We start from the raw sequence: 14,903 nt of genomic DNA, 5'->3' as shown, positions 1-14,903 counted from the left end.
GAGAATTTCATTCGACTTTCGAATTACTTCAGAAACGAAAAGGTTTTCAATTCAGCACGTACCCATATCGTTTTGATTTTATCACATTAAGTGCCTTCATATTGATCACAGTGAGCGAGCTATACTTGGGGTTTCTCTGCGTGATCGAATCAGAAATGAGGAGATCCGCAGACGAACCAGAAGTCACAGATATAGCTCAGCGAGTCGCGGAGTTAAAGTGGCAATGGGCAGGCCACATAGTTCGAAGAGCCAATGGACGCGACCCCGCACCGGAAAGCGCAGTGTTAGTCGACCCCCCACTAGGTAGTCAGAAGACATCAAGCGGGTTGCAGGGAGCCGCTGGATGCTAGCTAGCTATGCTAGCTCGAGACCGTTTTGTTTGGAAGTCCATGCAAGAGGCCTATGTCAAGCAGTGGACGTCCATCGACTGACAATGATACTGATCAGAAGGTAGCACATACGATGTTATATTTCACTTTTTAGTTTAGTAGAAACATTTTTGTTTCGAAAACTTAAAAATGTAAGGAAATGACATTTGCTATGGACATGTCACGTGATCCAGTTGTCGATCGGATATGTCATTCCTGTACATTTTATTAGTTTTCAAAGCGTTAGCGTTTGTAGAAGGATAATCGACGTGTTACAGTCCTGGCTGTTATGAATAACATCTAATATTGATCGTTACAAAGTCAAATAAAGGCCTGGCAATCAAATTACAGTAGCGTGGATGGTCTATGTTTCATGTCCATTTTCCTATAACGAGGTAGTCTTAGCCCTATGGGTCTTTAAAATAATTTTGAGTATACCGAATGTTACATGTAGCTTCCTGATAGTACATAACATTCGGAAAATACTCCTTTAAGTATCGTCTAAGTTTCTTCATATGTCGCAATATATTTTGGTGAACTAGTTGCGGTCGAGATATACAACGTGTGCCCTCGCCCTAAATATCAAGTGGTGTCATTTGATAATCATTAAAAAGGCAATTTGATTAAAGAAAATGAAAACGATGTCCACGTGCTTATTTTAAGATTTGGGGTTTTATTAATTACTTGAACAATAAAGCCGGTATTTCATAATTAGTTTTTAATTTCTATATTTTTTTTCAATTAAAGATTTCACTGCACTGCTGCTGGGAATCCCTTCATGATAAATATAGGATGTCTTCATTATGAAGGGATTTCCTCTATTTTTATATCTTATCAATTTTCTTTCCGAAACTACGACGACATCTCTTCAGGAAAGGCCTTGTTAGAAAACGCCCTTTTCGCCTTGTTTATTAATCTTTATTAGCGGATGCCCGGGACTTCGTCCGCGTGGAAAGCGTTGACAAAAGTCTTCCCTAATAGACATAATGTATTACCGCGGATATTTTTGGAACAAGTTTAAAAGGAGATCGATTCCATCATACAAGATTATTGCAATATTCAAACCATTTACATACCGTGGAAGCTCTCAAAATGATGTTCTTTTCCGTTCATGTCAAATTTATCAATATAACTCTCCTTTTGATCTAGCTTTCCTCGATAAACAGACTATATATACATCACAAAAATATTTTAAAGCTATTAATTCTTTTGGTGAAATTAGCGTGTTCAACCAAACAAACAAATCCTTTGGCTTTATAATCTTAATATCTATAATCTATAATATTATAAAGCAGAAGAGTTTGTTTGCTTGAATGCGCTAATCTCAGGAACTACTGGTCCGATTTAAAAAAATCTTTCAGTGTTAGATAGCCAATTTATCGAGGAAGGCTATATATTATCCCCGTACTCTTACGGGACGGGAACCATGCGGGTGAAACCGTGTGCCGTCAGCTAATATCTAAATAGGATTTAAAGTTTAGAACCCACCTGAACCATCTGGTTAGCAATCTGCTCTTCATGTCGATGGTGCCTTTTCTTTCCAGTTCTTGAAGCAAATTGTGCGCGTTCAGAAACCCGCTGAGGTAAAGGAAGCTGTCCGTGTATACTATAGCTGACCGACCGATGACTGCCCACGGCATTCCGAATACCTGAAAAATATTATATTGCTTGAGTAAGAAAGTTAGAAAAATATTATTATCAGCTTATTGTAACGACTACTACAGGGCCAGGTCTTCCGCTTTATAGAATACAGTTTTTTTATTATTATTCTTTACAAGTTCTTCTGCAATCTTACCTGACGGTAAGTTTGCCTGCCTCCGTGGCATAGTAGTATGCGCGGTGGATTTACAAGAAGGAGGTCCTGGGTACAATCCCCGGATGGGCCGGTTGAGGTTTTGTTAATTGGTCTAGGTCGGGCTCTGGGTCCTATACTGGACTTCCTTACCGGCAAAGCCGTTCCGGTATGAATGTCGTGTAGAAACCGAAGGAGGTGTGGATTCTGAGAGCTTCTCGCTAGAGCGTAAATATATACTCGTACAGATATATATATTTTAAGAATATTTGCCATATCCTTTTTTAACCGACTTCGAAAAAAGGAGGAGGTTTCTCAATTTTTTTTTTATATATGACCAATATTCTCGTTGCCCTCCAATTAGAGAGGCTATGACAATCGTCTAGCGGGCAGCGAACGAACCACCACCGGTGACGAATCCTACCCCTGTGTGCTATTGAGACTTACTCAGTAATAGTCATTCAAATACAGTTTGATTTGTCTTGAACAGGTCAAGGTGGTTTGAACAGTCATAATAGCCGGAAATGCGTGTATCTACTTGTATTATTATGAAGGAAGTGTTTTAGATGGAGGAGTGGCTGACGCTGTGGGTTTGATTTGCTTTGCGTGCGCGGTTATATAACTTTATCTTAGGGTATTTAGTCCTAGGTAAAAATAAATATGTCACGGTTAACGCCACCTTCAGGATTGGGTTACGTTAGTTGATTGCTTTGTTTCTAAATTTTATTTTGAAGGGGTTGAACCACTCTAGCGTGGTTTATACTCGTAGGTATATGCTTTATTTTTCAAAAGTAACACAGTTATAAATGTTTCATGTCGTATTTAATGATCTCATTGGCAATTTGGTCAGACATACCTCAGCGGAAGGATTTGATAGTGGCTAGTTACCACCTTATGGGGAAACGCCAAGATACTATAGTATTGGTATACCCCAATACTGATATTTTGTGTGGTGGAATAGTGGTGCTGGTCCGATTTGAAAAATTCTTTCAGTGTTAGATAGCCCATTTATCAAGGAAGGCTATAGGCTATAAATTATCCCCATATTCCTACGGGAACGGGAACCACGCGGGTGAAACCGCGCGGCTTCAGCTAGTTATTATTTGAAACTGTTTTGCAACTATCATTAGCTCAGAGCACAATAAAACTTATTTTTAAATATTACAACAGACGAAATTCAGACGTTTGAACAATCTGTTGTACTGCGTTCTGAAATAATCTAAGGATCTACAAGGTAAGAGTAATTAGGCACTTTCTAGGCAAGCAAGGTTAGTAAGCGATGATGAGATCTAGGATAGAAATCCTAGATATTATCATTGCTTACGATTGTAGTCAATCGCAAGTCTTACCTTGAAAAATTACGAAAATACTTACCTCAGAAAAGCTTGTCTTGTTTACATAAGGGTTGTGTGCCATAGCCATCGATTTATGCGCAAGGAGCAGAGCAAAAGCATTTAATCCTCTGAAAGCGTCGACTCCTTTAACTCTTGTTGGCGAGTCTGACAAGTCGAATACTTTCCTCAAATTGCGTTTCAAAGAAAACGCGTTGAGAAGTTTCTCGAAGTTCGTCCCGCCCTCCTTGCCGTCATCCAGCATTGTTCCCAAACTTAACAATAGGATAATGGCCAGAAAAAATGTTCTGAAACAGAAATAGGAACGTTTAAAAAGTGTTCAGTTTGGGTTGCATTGGAAGATTGATAGTACACGTAGAAATTGTGAATTAAATGATGTGAAGGTTTTTATTAAGAAAATTCTCAGGTATGCAGGTTTCCTGACGATGTTTTCCTTCAACGTTTGAGACATGTAATGTTTAATTTCTTGGAATGCACATAACTGAAAAGTTGGAGATATATGCCCCTGATCATATTCGAACCTACGCCCTCCAAATCGAGAGCAGGGGTCATATATATCCACTGGGCTATCACGACATTACCTGAGAATTTTCTTAATTATTTATGTGTGTGAAGTCTGCTAATCCGCATTGGGCAAGCGTGATGGACTCTCTCATTCTGAGAGGAGACTAGTGCTCAAAAGTGGGTCAAATATGGGTTGCTGATGGAGGTTTTTAGGTTTTCTATTCGAGTAAGGCTTCTTTTTATTATACTTTCATTTTAAATAGACTTTAATTTGTTATTTTTTTTTGTAGGTGTTGTTAAAATATGAAAGCGTGTCTTTTTTCAGAACTTTCAAGATTTTTATGAACTCGTAGCCATGACCTGACATGACGTTGATGATATTCACCTACGCTTTTGACAGTAATTAGCAAAAGTTCTTACAGAATTCCTTAGTTTGAGATTCAAGTTCATTTTCAATATTGTCATGTGGCTCGACTGCTTTTTGACGGCCTCCGTGGCGCAGTGGTATGCGCGGTGGATTTACAAGACGGAGGTCCTGGGTTCGATCCCCGGCTAGGCAGATTGAGATTTTCTTAATTTGTCCAGGTCTGGCTGGTGGGAGGCTTCGCCCGTGGCTTGTTACCACCCTACCGACAAAGACGTACTGCCAAGCGATTCAGCGTTCCGGTACGATGCCGTGTAGAAATCGAAAGGGATGTGGATTTTCATCCTCCTCCTAATAAGTTAGCCCGCTTCCATCTTAGACTGCATCATCACTTACCATCAGGTGAGATTGTAGTCAAGGACTAACTTGTAAAGAATAGAAAAAAAAATGTTTTGGCACTTCTAATACTAATGGATTCTTGAAAAACCCACGTGACCAACGTGCTAATCGTATAAATTATATATTTCTTATTTTGGAGCAGTAAGTATCTACTTACATAGATAATGTTTTCCCAAAAGAATATGGGCGTTTAACATCTTTGACAGTACACATGGTGTTCTGAACTCGCACAGATATGCCGAGGTGAGACAGCTTGTAGGACAGCTCGTCTTCCAGGTCGAAGCTGCTGCATGTGCTCGGAATGCAGACACCCCATAGAATACTTGAATACCTTGGAAGGCGGTGGCCCATCTGGAAAAAAATATTGGTTAGTATACAAGGTTGAGCCTTGATAGCCCAGTGGATATGACCTCTGCCTCCGATTCGGGAGGGTGTTTCAGTTGTGTGCATTTTAAGAAATTAAATATCACGTGTCTAAAACGGTGAAGGAAACCTGCATACCAGAGAATTTTCTTGATTTTCTTGATTGCGCGATTCCACGGGATGGATAGCTACCTCAGAATCTAAACTTTTGTCTCGAGGAGTCCCACAAGGCTCTATCTTAGGTCCCTTACTTTTCATTATATATACTGCAGACATAGTAGACAGTATTAATAACTCAAATTATCATATGTATGCAGACGACACTCAACTGTATATTTCTTTTAAACCTGATGATTATAGTGATGCCGTTAGTAAACTAAACGATGACTTGGAAAATATAGCAAACTGGGCGAATAATAATCAGTTAGTGCTAAATGCTGACAAGTCAAAGTTCATGTTACTTGGCTCTCGTCAGGCAGTCGCAAAGGTATCGCCAAACCTCTCTGCTATATGTATTAAAGATCAAGTGCTGCAGCGTATTAATGAGGCTAGAAATTTAGGGGTACTGATAGATACTGAATTGCGTTTTGAAGGTTATATCTTGGAAACAGTGCGCAGTTGTTTTTATAGATTAAGAACTTTATACCGTGTACGGAATTATATGAGTGTAGATGTGCGTGTTGGGATATGTGAGTCTTTAATACTCTCAAAATTAAACTACGCTGATGCTTTGTATGGGCCACGACTGCTCGTTCGCACTCAACGGCTAATACAACGCATCCAAAATGCATGTGCCCGGTTCTGCTTTCATATTCCCCCCAGAACGCATGTTACGCCGTTTATTAACGAAGCTAAACTGCTCAATATGAAAGCGAGACGGAATCTTCACCTTGCTACACTTCTATTTGGAGTATTGAAGTCTCAGCAGCCTGCTTACTTATTTGATAAGCTAGAGTGGAACAAAACATCCTTGACAAGATCAAATCGAGTCTGGACCCTTAAAGTGCCGCAACATTTCAGAGCTGCCTTTCGAGGAAGCTTTAAATTCGCGGCAACAAAGTGCTGGAATGATTTGCCTCCTCCTCTTCGTAATTTAAAAATATCCAAGACCACTTTTAAAACCAAAATTCGAAAACATTATCTTTTAATTCAAAACATATAAGTAATGGGTCCTTTGTTTTGTTTAATTTATTATAATATTTATTTACCAAATTATTATGTTATCATTTATTTATTGTATTATTATTTATAATTGGCTTATTTTTACCACTTGTTTCTACTAGTAATATTTTTGTATTTATTTTACGTATCTGTCTTCTTTTAATATTTGTCGATGTTTGTTAGAGGCGCTCCGCACGTCTCGATACCGTCCAAACGTCACCTTAATGGCTCCACGGAAGATCAGCGCGGTGTCCCCACGGACACTGCAATATGCTGAGTGGTGACCCTTTTAGGATCACATCATGCAAGTTGCAATGTATTTTAATTTATTGTTTTTTTTTTTTCTCTCTTTTCTTTGTATGATGTGTATTCTAAATAAACTTTTCTTTCTTTCTTTCTTTCTTTCTTTGATTCTCTCGCGTGTGTGAAGTCTGCCAATCCGAATTGGGCCAGCGTGGTGGACTAATGGCCTAACCCCTCCCACTCTGAGAGGAGACTCGAGCTCGACAGTGAGTCGAATATGGGTTGACAATGACACAAGGTAACAACACACAGGTTAACAATAATTTGTAGATTGATGTTATTGACGGTGATTACATACAATTAATATTACTTAATGAATTACCTATAACTTTCAATAGCTCAGTAGTAGGGGGTGGGACTCAACATAGATACTCATCATAGGTGGAGGTTCATTCCCTGTCTGCTGGATTATTGTCATACCCACTAAAACAGTCTTTTCCGACTAATTCTTTAAAAAAAGTTCAAGGTCTACCGCAAAGCTAAGGTCTCTGTTAGAAGGGGGTTTGGAACGTAGACCTACCACGCTGCTCTAGTGCGGGTTGGCGGGTGATTATAAATGGTAATGTAATTTGTAACAATCACTATCAGATGTTAATGATAGTAACGGCTCGACTGTTTTACCCTGAGACACGAGAGTGTTACACAACCAACTTAACTCAGGGCTCCTTAAAGCAGTGCTAGATTTACAAGATGGAGGTCTTGGGTTCAATCCCCGGCTGGGCTGATTGAGGTTTTCTTAATTGGTCCAGGTCTGGCTCCCACCTTGAGGCCACCAGCCGTGCTTACCACCCCTACCGGCAATGACGTACCACCAAGCGATTTAGCGTTCCGGTATGATGTCGTATAGAAACCGAAAGGGTCTGGATTTTCATCCTTCTCCTAACAAGTTAGCCCGCTTCCATCATTGTAGTCAACTGCTAACTTGTAAAGTATAAAAAAAGCATTTCTTTGAAGAAAGAAACCCTGAACACTTCATTGCCTCTAGGACCTAGGACATTTTAATCTGAAATATCATCTAGGCTTCACCACTGGGCCGACTAGGCAATGGTATCAGGATATTTATAGTTTAACTTGGGCGTGGAGTACTGACCCAGTTCAAAAGGCTATGTTGATTGGAAAGCTGAAACAGAATTCCAAAGCAATTTTAAGTTCAAGATGCATTCAAATGCGTTCGAATTGGTAAATGGAAGTATACATAGGTATAAATTATATGAAATAAAGTTTTAGAAACTATTTAGTCGAACTATTCTTGACTATTCTGCTTCTATAATTTATTTTGAAAATAAAATAAGTAGGTAGAAGGTGTGATCGAATCAGGAATGAGGAGATCCGCAGACGAACCAAAGTTACTGACATAGCTCAGCGAGTCGCGAAGCTGAAGTGGCAATGGGCGGGCCACATAGTTCGAAGAGCCGATGGACGTTAGGGTCCCAAGGTGCTGGAATGGCGACCCCCCACTAGGTGGGCCGAGGATATCAAGCGGGTTGCAGGGAGCTGCTGGATGCTGGCGGCTCGAGATCGTTGTGCTTGGAGGTCCATGCAAGAGGCCTATGTCCAGCAGTGGACGTCTATCAGCTGATAAGGTAAGGTAAGGTAAGGTAATTTATTTTAATTTAAATAGAAAACAATGCAGAGTTATTTACACAATTTTTATCTATTAAAACGTTTGAACAAATCTGCAATAGCTTATTATTTTAACCCTGACGTGCCCAAAGGAATATAATCTACGCGGAGAAGTCCGCAGGACATACCTAGTTATGTAATGGTAAAAAAGAATATAAAGCGGAAAAGTTCAAGTGTTTGTCTGTACTAATAATATAGTAAGTAGGTACTATAATTAATTAATTAATTTAATAGATACTGAAACTACTAGATCGATTTTAAAAACTCTATCGCCAATGGAAAGTTACAGTATCAGTGAATAACAGAGGCTATATTTTATCTCCGTATACTAGTAAGCGCTGTGTTGGTCGACCCCTCACTACCAGGCGGCTCAGTATCGTGATGTTTGGAAGTCCCTGCCAAAGATCTATGTCCTGCAGTGGACGTCCATCGGCTGATATGATGATGATGATGATGATGATACCAAGAATATATGTACTATACGTTAATGGGAACTACCAGTAGGATTATAAAAAATCTGTTTGTAGATTATAGACTCATGAGTATGAAGAATGACCCTAAACCCTTCAAATAGAGGGGAGGATAGGTGGTTGCAAACTGTGTACGAAAACATGTACTTTTAAAAACGAAGCGTAAGGGGTTTCCAAGCAGCGGGCCTCTGGCAGTATTAGGTACAATAAGATAGATTGGTAACTTTGTAGCACAAAACAAAATATAAACCCTACGTGCTTTGAACCATTGTTGTGCCGAAATAGGGGTAGCGATTGCATTGTGGGAGTCTTCCAGCGGTCTGCACTTTGTGTCGCCTTGGTCAAGGGCCATTGTGTTACACAATAGAATTGTGATCGAAATAAAGCCAGAGACCAAATAAGCTGACAATGTGGACGGTTGGACTCTCCGCGGAATATTAACGAATTGTCGGACCTTGGAATTTGCGTGATCGAGATCCAGATGATATGGGCGTTATTGTATGCGTTGTCGGTTTGCGATTTTTTACCCGACTGAAAGGAGGGTTATGTTTTTCGCGCGTATCTTGTAAGTATGTACCTACCTATGTATAAATATGTATGTATGTATGTAATATTTTTTACTACCTCATATCGTTCAAACCGCTACATGGATTTACGTGTTAAGATATCTTGAGATTTGTATTAATAACTCAAGTGTTCTTAGATAGGTGTAAGTTAAAAAAAAACCAACACTACGACTGTGAGACGCTATAGACTCGAGGTGATTTTTTTTTTGTGGAATATTGCGATATGGGTATCAAATTCAAGGGCTTATGAGGATTTCAAAATGGTATATCATTCATCATCATCATCATTATTATCAACCCATATGCTGAGCTAGAGTCTCTCTCAGAATGAGAGGGGTTAGGCCAATATTGCACCACGCTGGCCCAATGCGGATTGGCAGAATAAGAAAACTCTCTGGTGTGCAGGTTTCCTCACGATGTTTATCCTTCACCGTTTTGAGAATATTTATTAATAATAGAATATTTAATATTTCCATGACATAATGTGTCTCAATACGGTATACTTATAATTAACAAATTAAAAAAAGTGTGTGTGCAGAATAGGTTGCGCACTAAAAACGTAACGCTGTCATTCGTACTTTTTTTTTTCACACATGAAAATCGATTCTTAAGGTGTAAACTCTAAAAACTCACAATTAGAAAAACGTTATAATTGTTAATCGCTATAAAAGCGAAAGTAAGTCTCTATGTCTCTTATCTGTTTACTTATAAGCCACTGAGCCGATTTGGATGAGATATGGTAAAGAGATAAATTGGAACTGATTTGAAAAATTCTTCCACTGTTGGGAAGCTCCACTATCCCCGAGTGCTACAGGCTATAGTTTATCCTCGTATTTCTACGGGAACTGGAACCACGTAGGTAAAACCGCGCGGCGTCTGTCAGTTATAATATTATACATATATCTTAGGTAAGCAGTACATACAGTGTTATGTATAACATCTCGTTGATTCAATCTCATTCCGTTCGCGGAAGACGTGTTACATTAGCATACAATTCTCTGATGAGCTTAAATACCTAATGATGGGCATGACTGATTTAAACGCTTGTGTATTGAATTTATTATATTAAATATACTTAGTAATATCCGCCCTCATATTATGAGAGGGGATGTGGAGCTTAGACCCTTTGACGGCCTCCGTGGCGCAGTGGTATGCGCGGTGGATTTACAAGACGGAGGTCCTGGGTTCGATCCCCGGCTGGGCAGATCGAGATTTTCTTAATTTGTCCGGGTCTGGCTGGTGGGAGGCTTCGGCCGTGGCTAGTTACCACCCTACCGGCAAAGACGTACCGCCAAGCGATTTAGCGTTCCGGTACGATGCCGTGTAGAAACCGAAAGGGGTGTGGATTTTCATCCTCCTCCTAACAAGTTAGCCCGTTTCCATCTTAGATTGCATTGCAGAGATTGTAGTCAAGGGCTAACTTGTAAAGAATAAAAAAAAAAAAAAAAAAGACCCACGAATCTGCTACGATATAACGAAGACTACCATTTCTTAGTGATAGTTTAGTATCAACACCGTCCAACATCGTTCTGAGAAAGGGGAATGCCCACCTGCCAATACAACGTCGGCCTCAAGAATCCAGGTTTACCCCCGTGTAAAAGTATTTGGAGATGATAATATAATGACATAGATTTAAAACACATAGATAGTGTGTAGTCGCAGGATTCGTAAGCCGTTTTATGTGCCCCGAAATGGGAGCCCTTGAAGCATTGCTACACTACGATAAGTAAGCTTGTGTGTGTGTCGGAGTGGGTAATTTAGCCACAGAAAACATATGTACAAGTAGTGATTTAGCTTAGCTCTTACGTTCACATAGCCACAGAACGTGTGACTATGTGAACGTAAAGTAAGATGTCTTACGTTTGTAGTTAAAAATTGTTAGGTGTTGCGAGCCTACAGGTTATTATTCGGAGTGTATAAATAAAGATCTGGTTAAATAATTAGAAAAAAATGCCGGGTGGTTAGGATAGGCCAGGGTCAGGGATAGGCATTCGTCGTCGTCGTCGTTGTCATCAACCCATATTCGGCTCACTGCTGAGCTCGAGTCTCCTCTCAGAATGAGAGAGATAAGGCCAATAGTCTACCACGCTGGCCCAATGCGGATTGGCAGACTTCACACACGCAGAAAATTCTCTGGTATGCAGGTTTCCTTACGATGTTTTCCTTCACCGATTGAGACACGTGATATTTAATTTCTTAAAATGCACACAACTGAAAAGTTGAAGGTGCATGCCCCGGACCGGATTCGAACCCACATAGGCATTCACTTTTTACTGATAAGTTTTTAGAAGAAAGAATAGCTTGGTAAGTACTTCATAGCCCGACCCAGTCGTGATTTTAAGCCACATAGGCTAACCACTGGACCAGCGAGATACTTTAATTTTTATTTTATTGATCAATAATATAAATCAAAATGCAACATACAGATAACAGAAAATGTAAATTGGATGCAATGTGAAATCTCATTCTAAAGACGAATATTGCTTTATATCATCAATCAGAATTATTGAAGAATGTAATTTAAATATTCTGTAACACTATAAAACGTTTATTACTAAATCACAAATGCACCTTTTGGAAATAATAGTAGCAAATTAATTAGTACAGTTTTTACATCCAAATTTATTGCTGGATGTTGTCGTAATAGGTATGATCTTTTAGCGCATTTTTTGTATGTTTCGGGTGGCTCAATCCATTTATCCTTTCTCCGGACATTGACCTCAGTCGTCTCGCAAATCTTTTTCAGTAACATGGATTTCTTAACCAAATACCAGTGGTTATTTGAATAAATTTAAAACTTACATTCAACTTAAGCAAGTCATAAAAAAAATACAAAAATGACTACCTTTTGCCAACCTACTTACAACATGTCTGTGTCTATGTCTAATGAAATCTTTTTAACAAAAAAAATTGAACTTCAAATCACAAAAATAAACTAAAAAGTGAATAATAACATCGTATGTGCTACCTTCTGATCACTTTGAAGGCGGATTCATGATTAGAGTGGGATAATGCAGTCATTATCCCACTCTAATCATAAATCTGGGGTACATAGGACTTACCGAATATTTTTTTGGCTTTTAGTAAGTTACATTACGGGCCCGACACCCAACAGGTGGGAAACTCTAAGAATAAAACGTAAAGTCAAAACAAACAAACTTACATTCACGGTAAAGTTGTTAAGCAATTTTATTATTGTTCACTTAATAAATGTAACGAAAAAAAAAAAATTAAAATATGCTAAAGCCAAAAAATCATCACGATTGCTTTCTTTTTTCCACCCTTTTCTTTTGAGACCTTTACCTAAAAAAGGATAGTGATAACAACAGTTAAAAGGGTTTCTAAGGAGTCCCAAAATCCCGTTAAGCTAAACCAACTATGAGTCATCGCAAATCAGTGACCTTTCGCTTGTTTATCCTCTAAACTGTTCAACCAGATCACGTAAGCTAACGTAACATTACCCACGTGAAATGCTAAGTCTCGCCGGACGTTTGAGGTCGTACACCCTATCTTGATTCCGAACAGATTGGTGAAATTTTGCAATTGACTTCAAGAAAGGAAGATGCCTTTTTATAGTTGACAGGTTTGCACTTGACCAAGATCTTGTTATTAGACTCTGCGCCACAAAATAAGTCCCGTGGTTAAAACTGAACTTAAATTTACAGCCCTTTACACAAAAGAGAATAAGACCGCCATTACCAAATGCAAAGAGCGCCAATAAGACATTAGCGCCGCTTGTACTGGACTTGTTTTATGGCGCGGAGTATATCTATATACCTACTAAAGTTGTCACATTATAGTCTATATTACATCCCTACTATATGTGTACTGTTTACCAACAAATAAATTAGAAATGAAGGTAGAAAACGCATGTCATTTCGTAACTCATTTATTTTAAATTATGTATGGTTTGTTTATAAAATGTTATTCAAAATATATTACTTATATATTATGTAATTGTTCTAAGCTTATTAATCGAATTTATTTTCAATAATTTAAAATAATTTATACTGACTCCAGTATTTAAGGATAATTAATATGGCTTGATTACCTACTGGAAAATATTTTAATATCAAAAGTAATCGTACATTATTTTATTTTTTAAACAAGTTCCAACAAGGAGGAGGTTCTACGTTCGGCTTTTTTTTTTTTTTTTTTTTATGTCAGGATCTGATGATGGATGGCATCCTGGAGAAATTGAGGGGAACTTTCGAAAATTGTAGAGACGGTTAGTGCGTACCGCTACAATTTTATGAAGGTCTGATGATGGAGCCGAAACACAGATGATGGAGCTCGTCAACGATTTACAGCAGTTACATTTTGTTTGATCTTGATTAATTTGTATTGATGAGAACTTTCCACCAACATAGGTTGTGACTGTATTAAGGGTCTGGTAATGAATATGAAGGACAGTGAAGAGAACTACTCGACGGTTCACGTTCAAATCACAAAAATTGTGTGGTTCTTTCTGAAACGGCTTTAATTCCACCCATTGGTTTGGCATCGCCTTCAAACTGATCACATAGGTAGGTAGCACATAGGTGAGATGTTATTTTTTGCTTTTTAGTTTAGGTTAATTTGTTGAGTTGGTTGGAAGTCGGTTAAACTTTTTTAATATTTTTTTTTTACATCTTATTGATAACATTTGTATCAATCGTACTGGTTTATTTGTTATCCCTATTTAATCATTGGGATTACCCAATTGTTCAATAAATCATTAGAACGGTACGTAGTCTGCTTTTCAATTAAGGTTCTTGTGCGTAAATTGAGACAATGATCATACACCTAGTTAGTACCAAACGATTGTGAATACCAAAATGAGATTCGTCTTCGTGCGGAATACTAATAATTTATAGCAGACATCGTTGATTGATGTCTGGCTGTAAATTTAGTTAGAGTTCTGGCACGTTCATATATTGAATCGTTTATATATATTATATTGAATATACATATTAATATCTATCTCTTTAACTTAATTAAATTGTAAATTAGCAAACTATTTAGTAGGATCAACCTATATTCGGCTTTTTACTGAGCTCGAGTCTCCTCTCAGAATGAGAACGGTTAGGCCAATATTCCACCACGCTGACACAATGCGGATTTGCAGACTTCACACACGCAGAGAATTAAGAAAATTCTCTGGTATGCAGGTTTCCTTCACCGTTTGAGACATGTGATATTTAATTTCTTAAAATGCACACAACTGAAAAGTTGGAGGTGCATGCCCCGGACCGGATTCGAACCCACACCCTCCGGAATCGGAGGCAAGGGTCATATCCACTGGGCTGTCACGGTAGGTAACAAACTATTTATTACTAATTAATTAAATTACTATAATAAAATATGCCGGTTTTCGTCGGTTTATAAAATGCACCTAACGTAGTCCCAAGATAGTCCCAAGATCGTTTAGAAATCACCAAATCTGACGGTATAAGACGCACGTGTAAGACCATAGTATGACGTCATAAATGAGTCAACTATTTGGCGGCTGTAATGGTTTTACTTGTATAATCAAGATGACAGTCTATTGGAACAGTCTGATCGGATTGTTTAATAGATATATTATGCACGGTCCAAATACGTTTTGTTGCCAAGTGTTTGATCAACAAATATTATCGCGGACGCCCGCGACTTCGTC

General features: G+C 38.5%; 1 protein-coding gene across 1 annotated transcript in view; it reads right to left on the bottom strand.

Annotated features, from left to right (window-relative positions):
• Window positions 1-14,903, bottom strand: part of LOC112046580 (nose resistant to fluoxetine protein 6) — a 37,523-nt gene that overhangs the window by 12,631 nt on the left and 9,989 nt on the right. The window contains exons 3-5 of the mRNA XM_024083278.2: window positions 4,937-5,130; window positions 3,535-3,799; window positions 1,857-2,017 (exon numbers count right to left, since the gene is read on the bottom strand). Of these exons, the coding sequence (XP_023939046.1) occupies window positions 1,857-2,017; window positions 3,535-3,799; window positions 4,937-5,130 (620 nt within the window). The remainder of the gene's footprint in view (window positions 1-1,856; window positions 2,018-3,534; window positions 3,800-4,936; window positions 5,131-14,903) is intronic.

The sequence above is a fragment of the Bicyclus anynana genome, chromosome 6 (assembly GCF_947172395.1).
Source record: "Bicyclus anynana chromosome 6, ilBicAnyn1.1, whole genome shotgun sequence".
In the NCBI taxonomy this organism is placed as follows: domain Eukaryota; kingdom Metazoa; phylum Arthropoda; class Insecta; order Lepidoptera; family Nymphalidae; genus Bicyclus; species Bicyclus anynana.
This window is presented reverse-complemented; position numbering and strand designations above follow the sequence as displayed.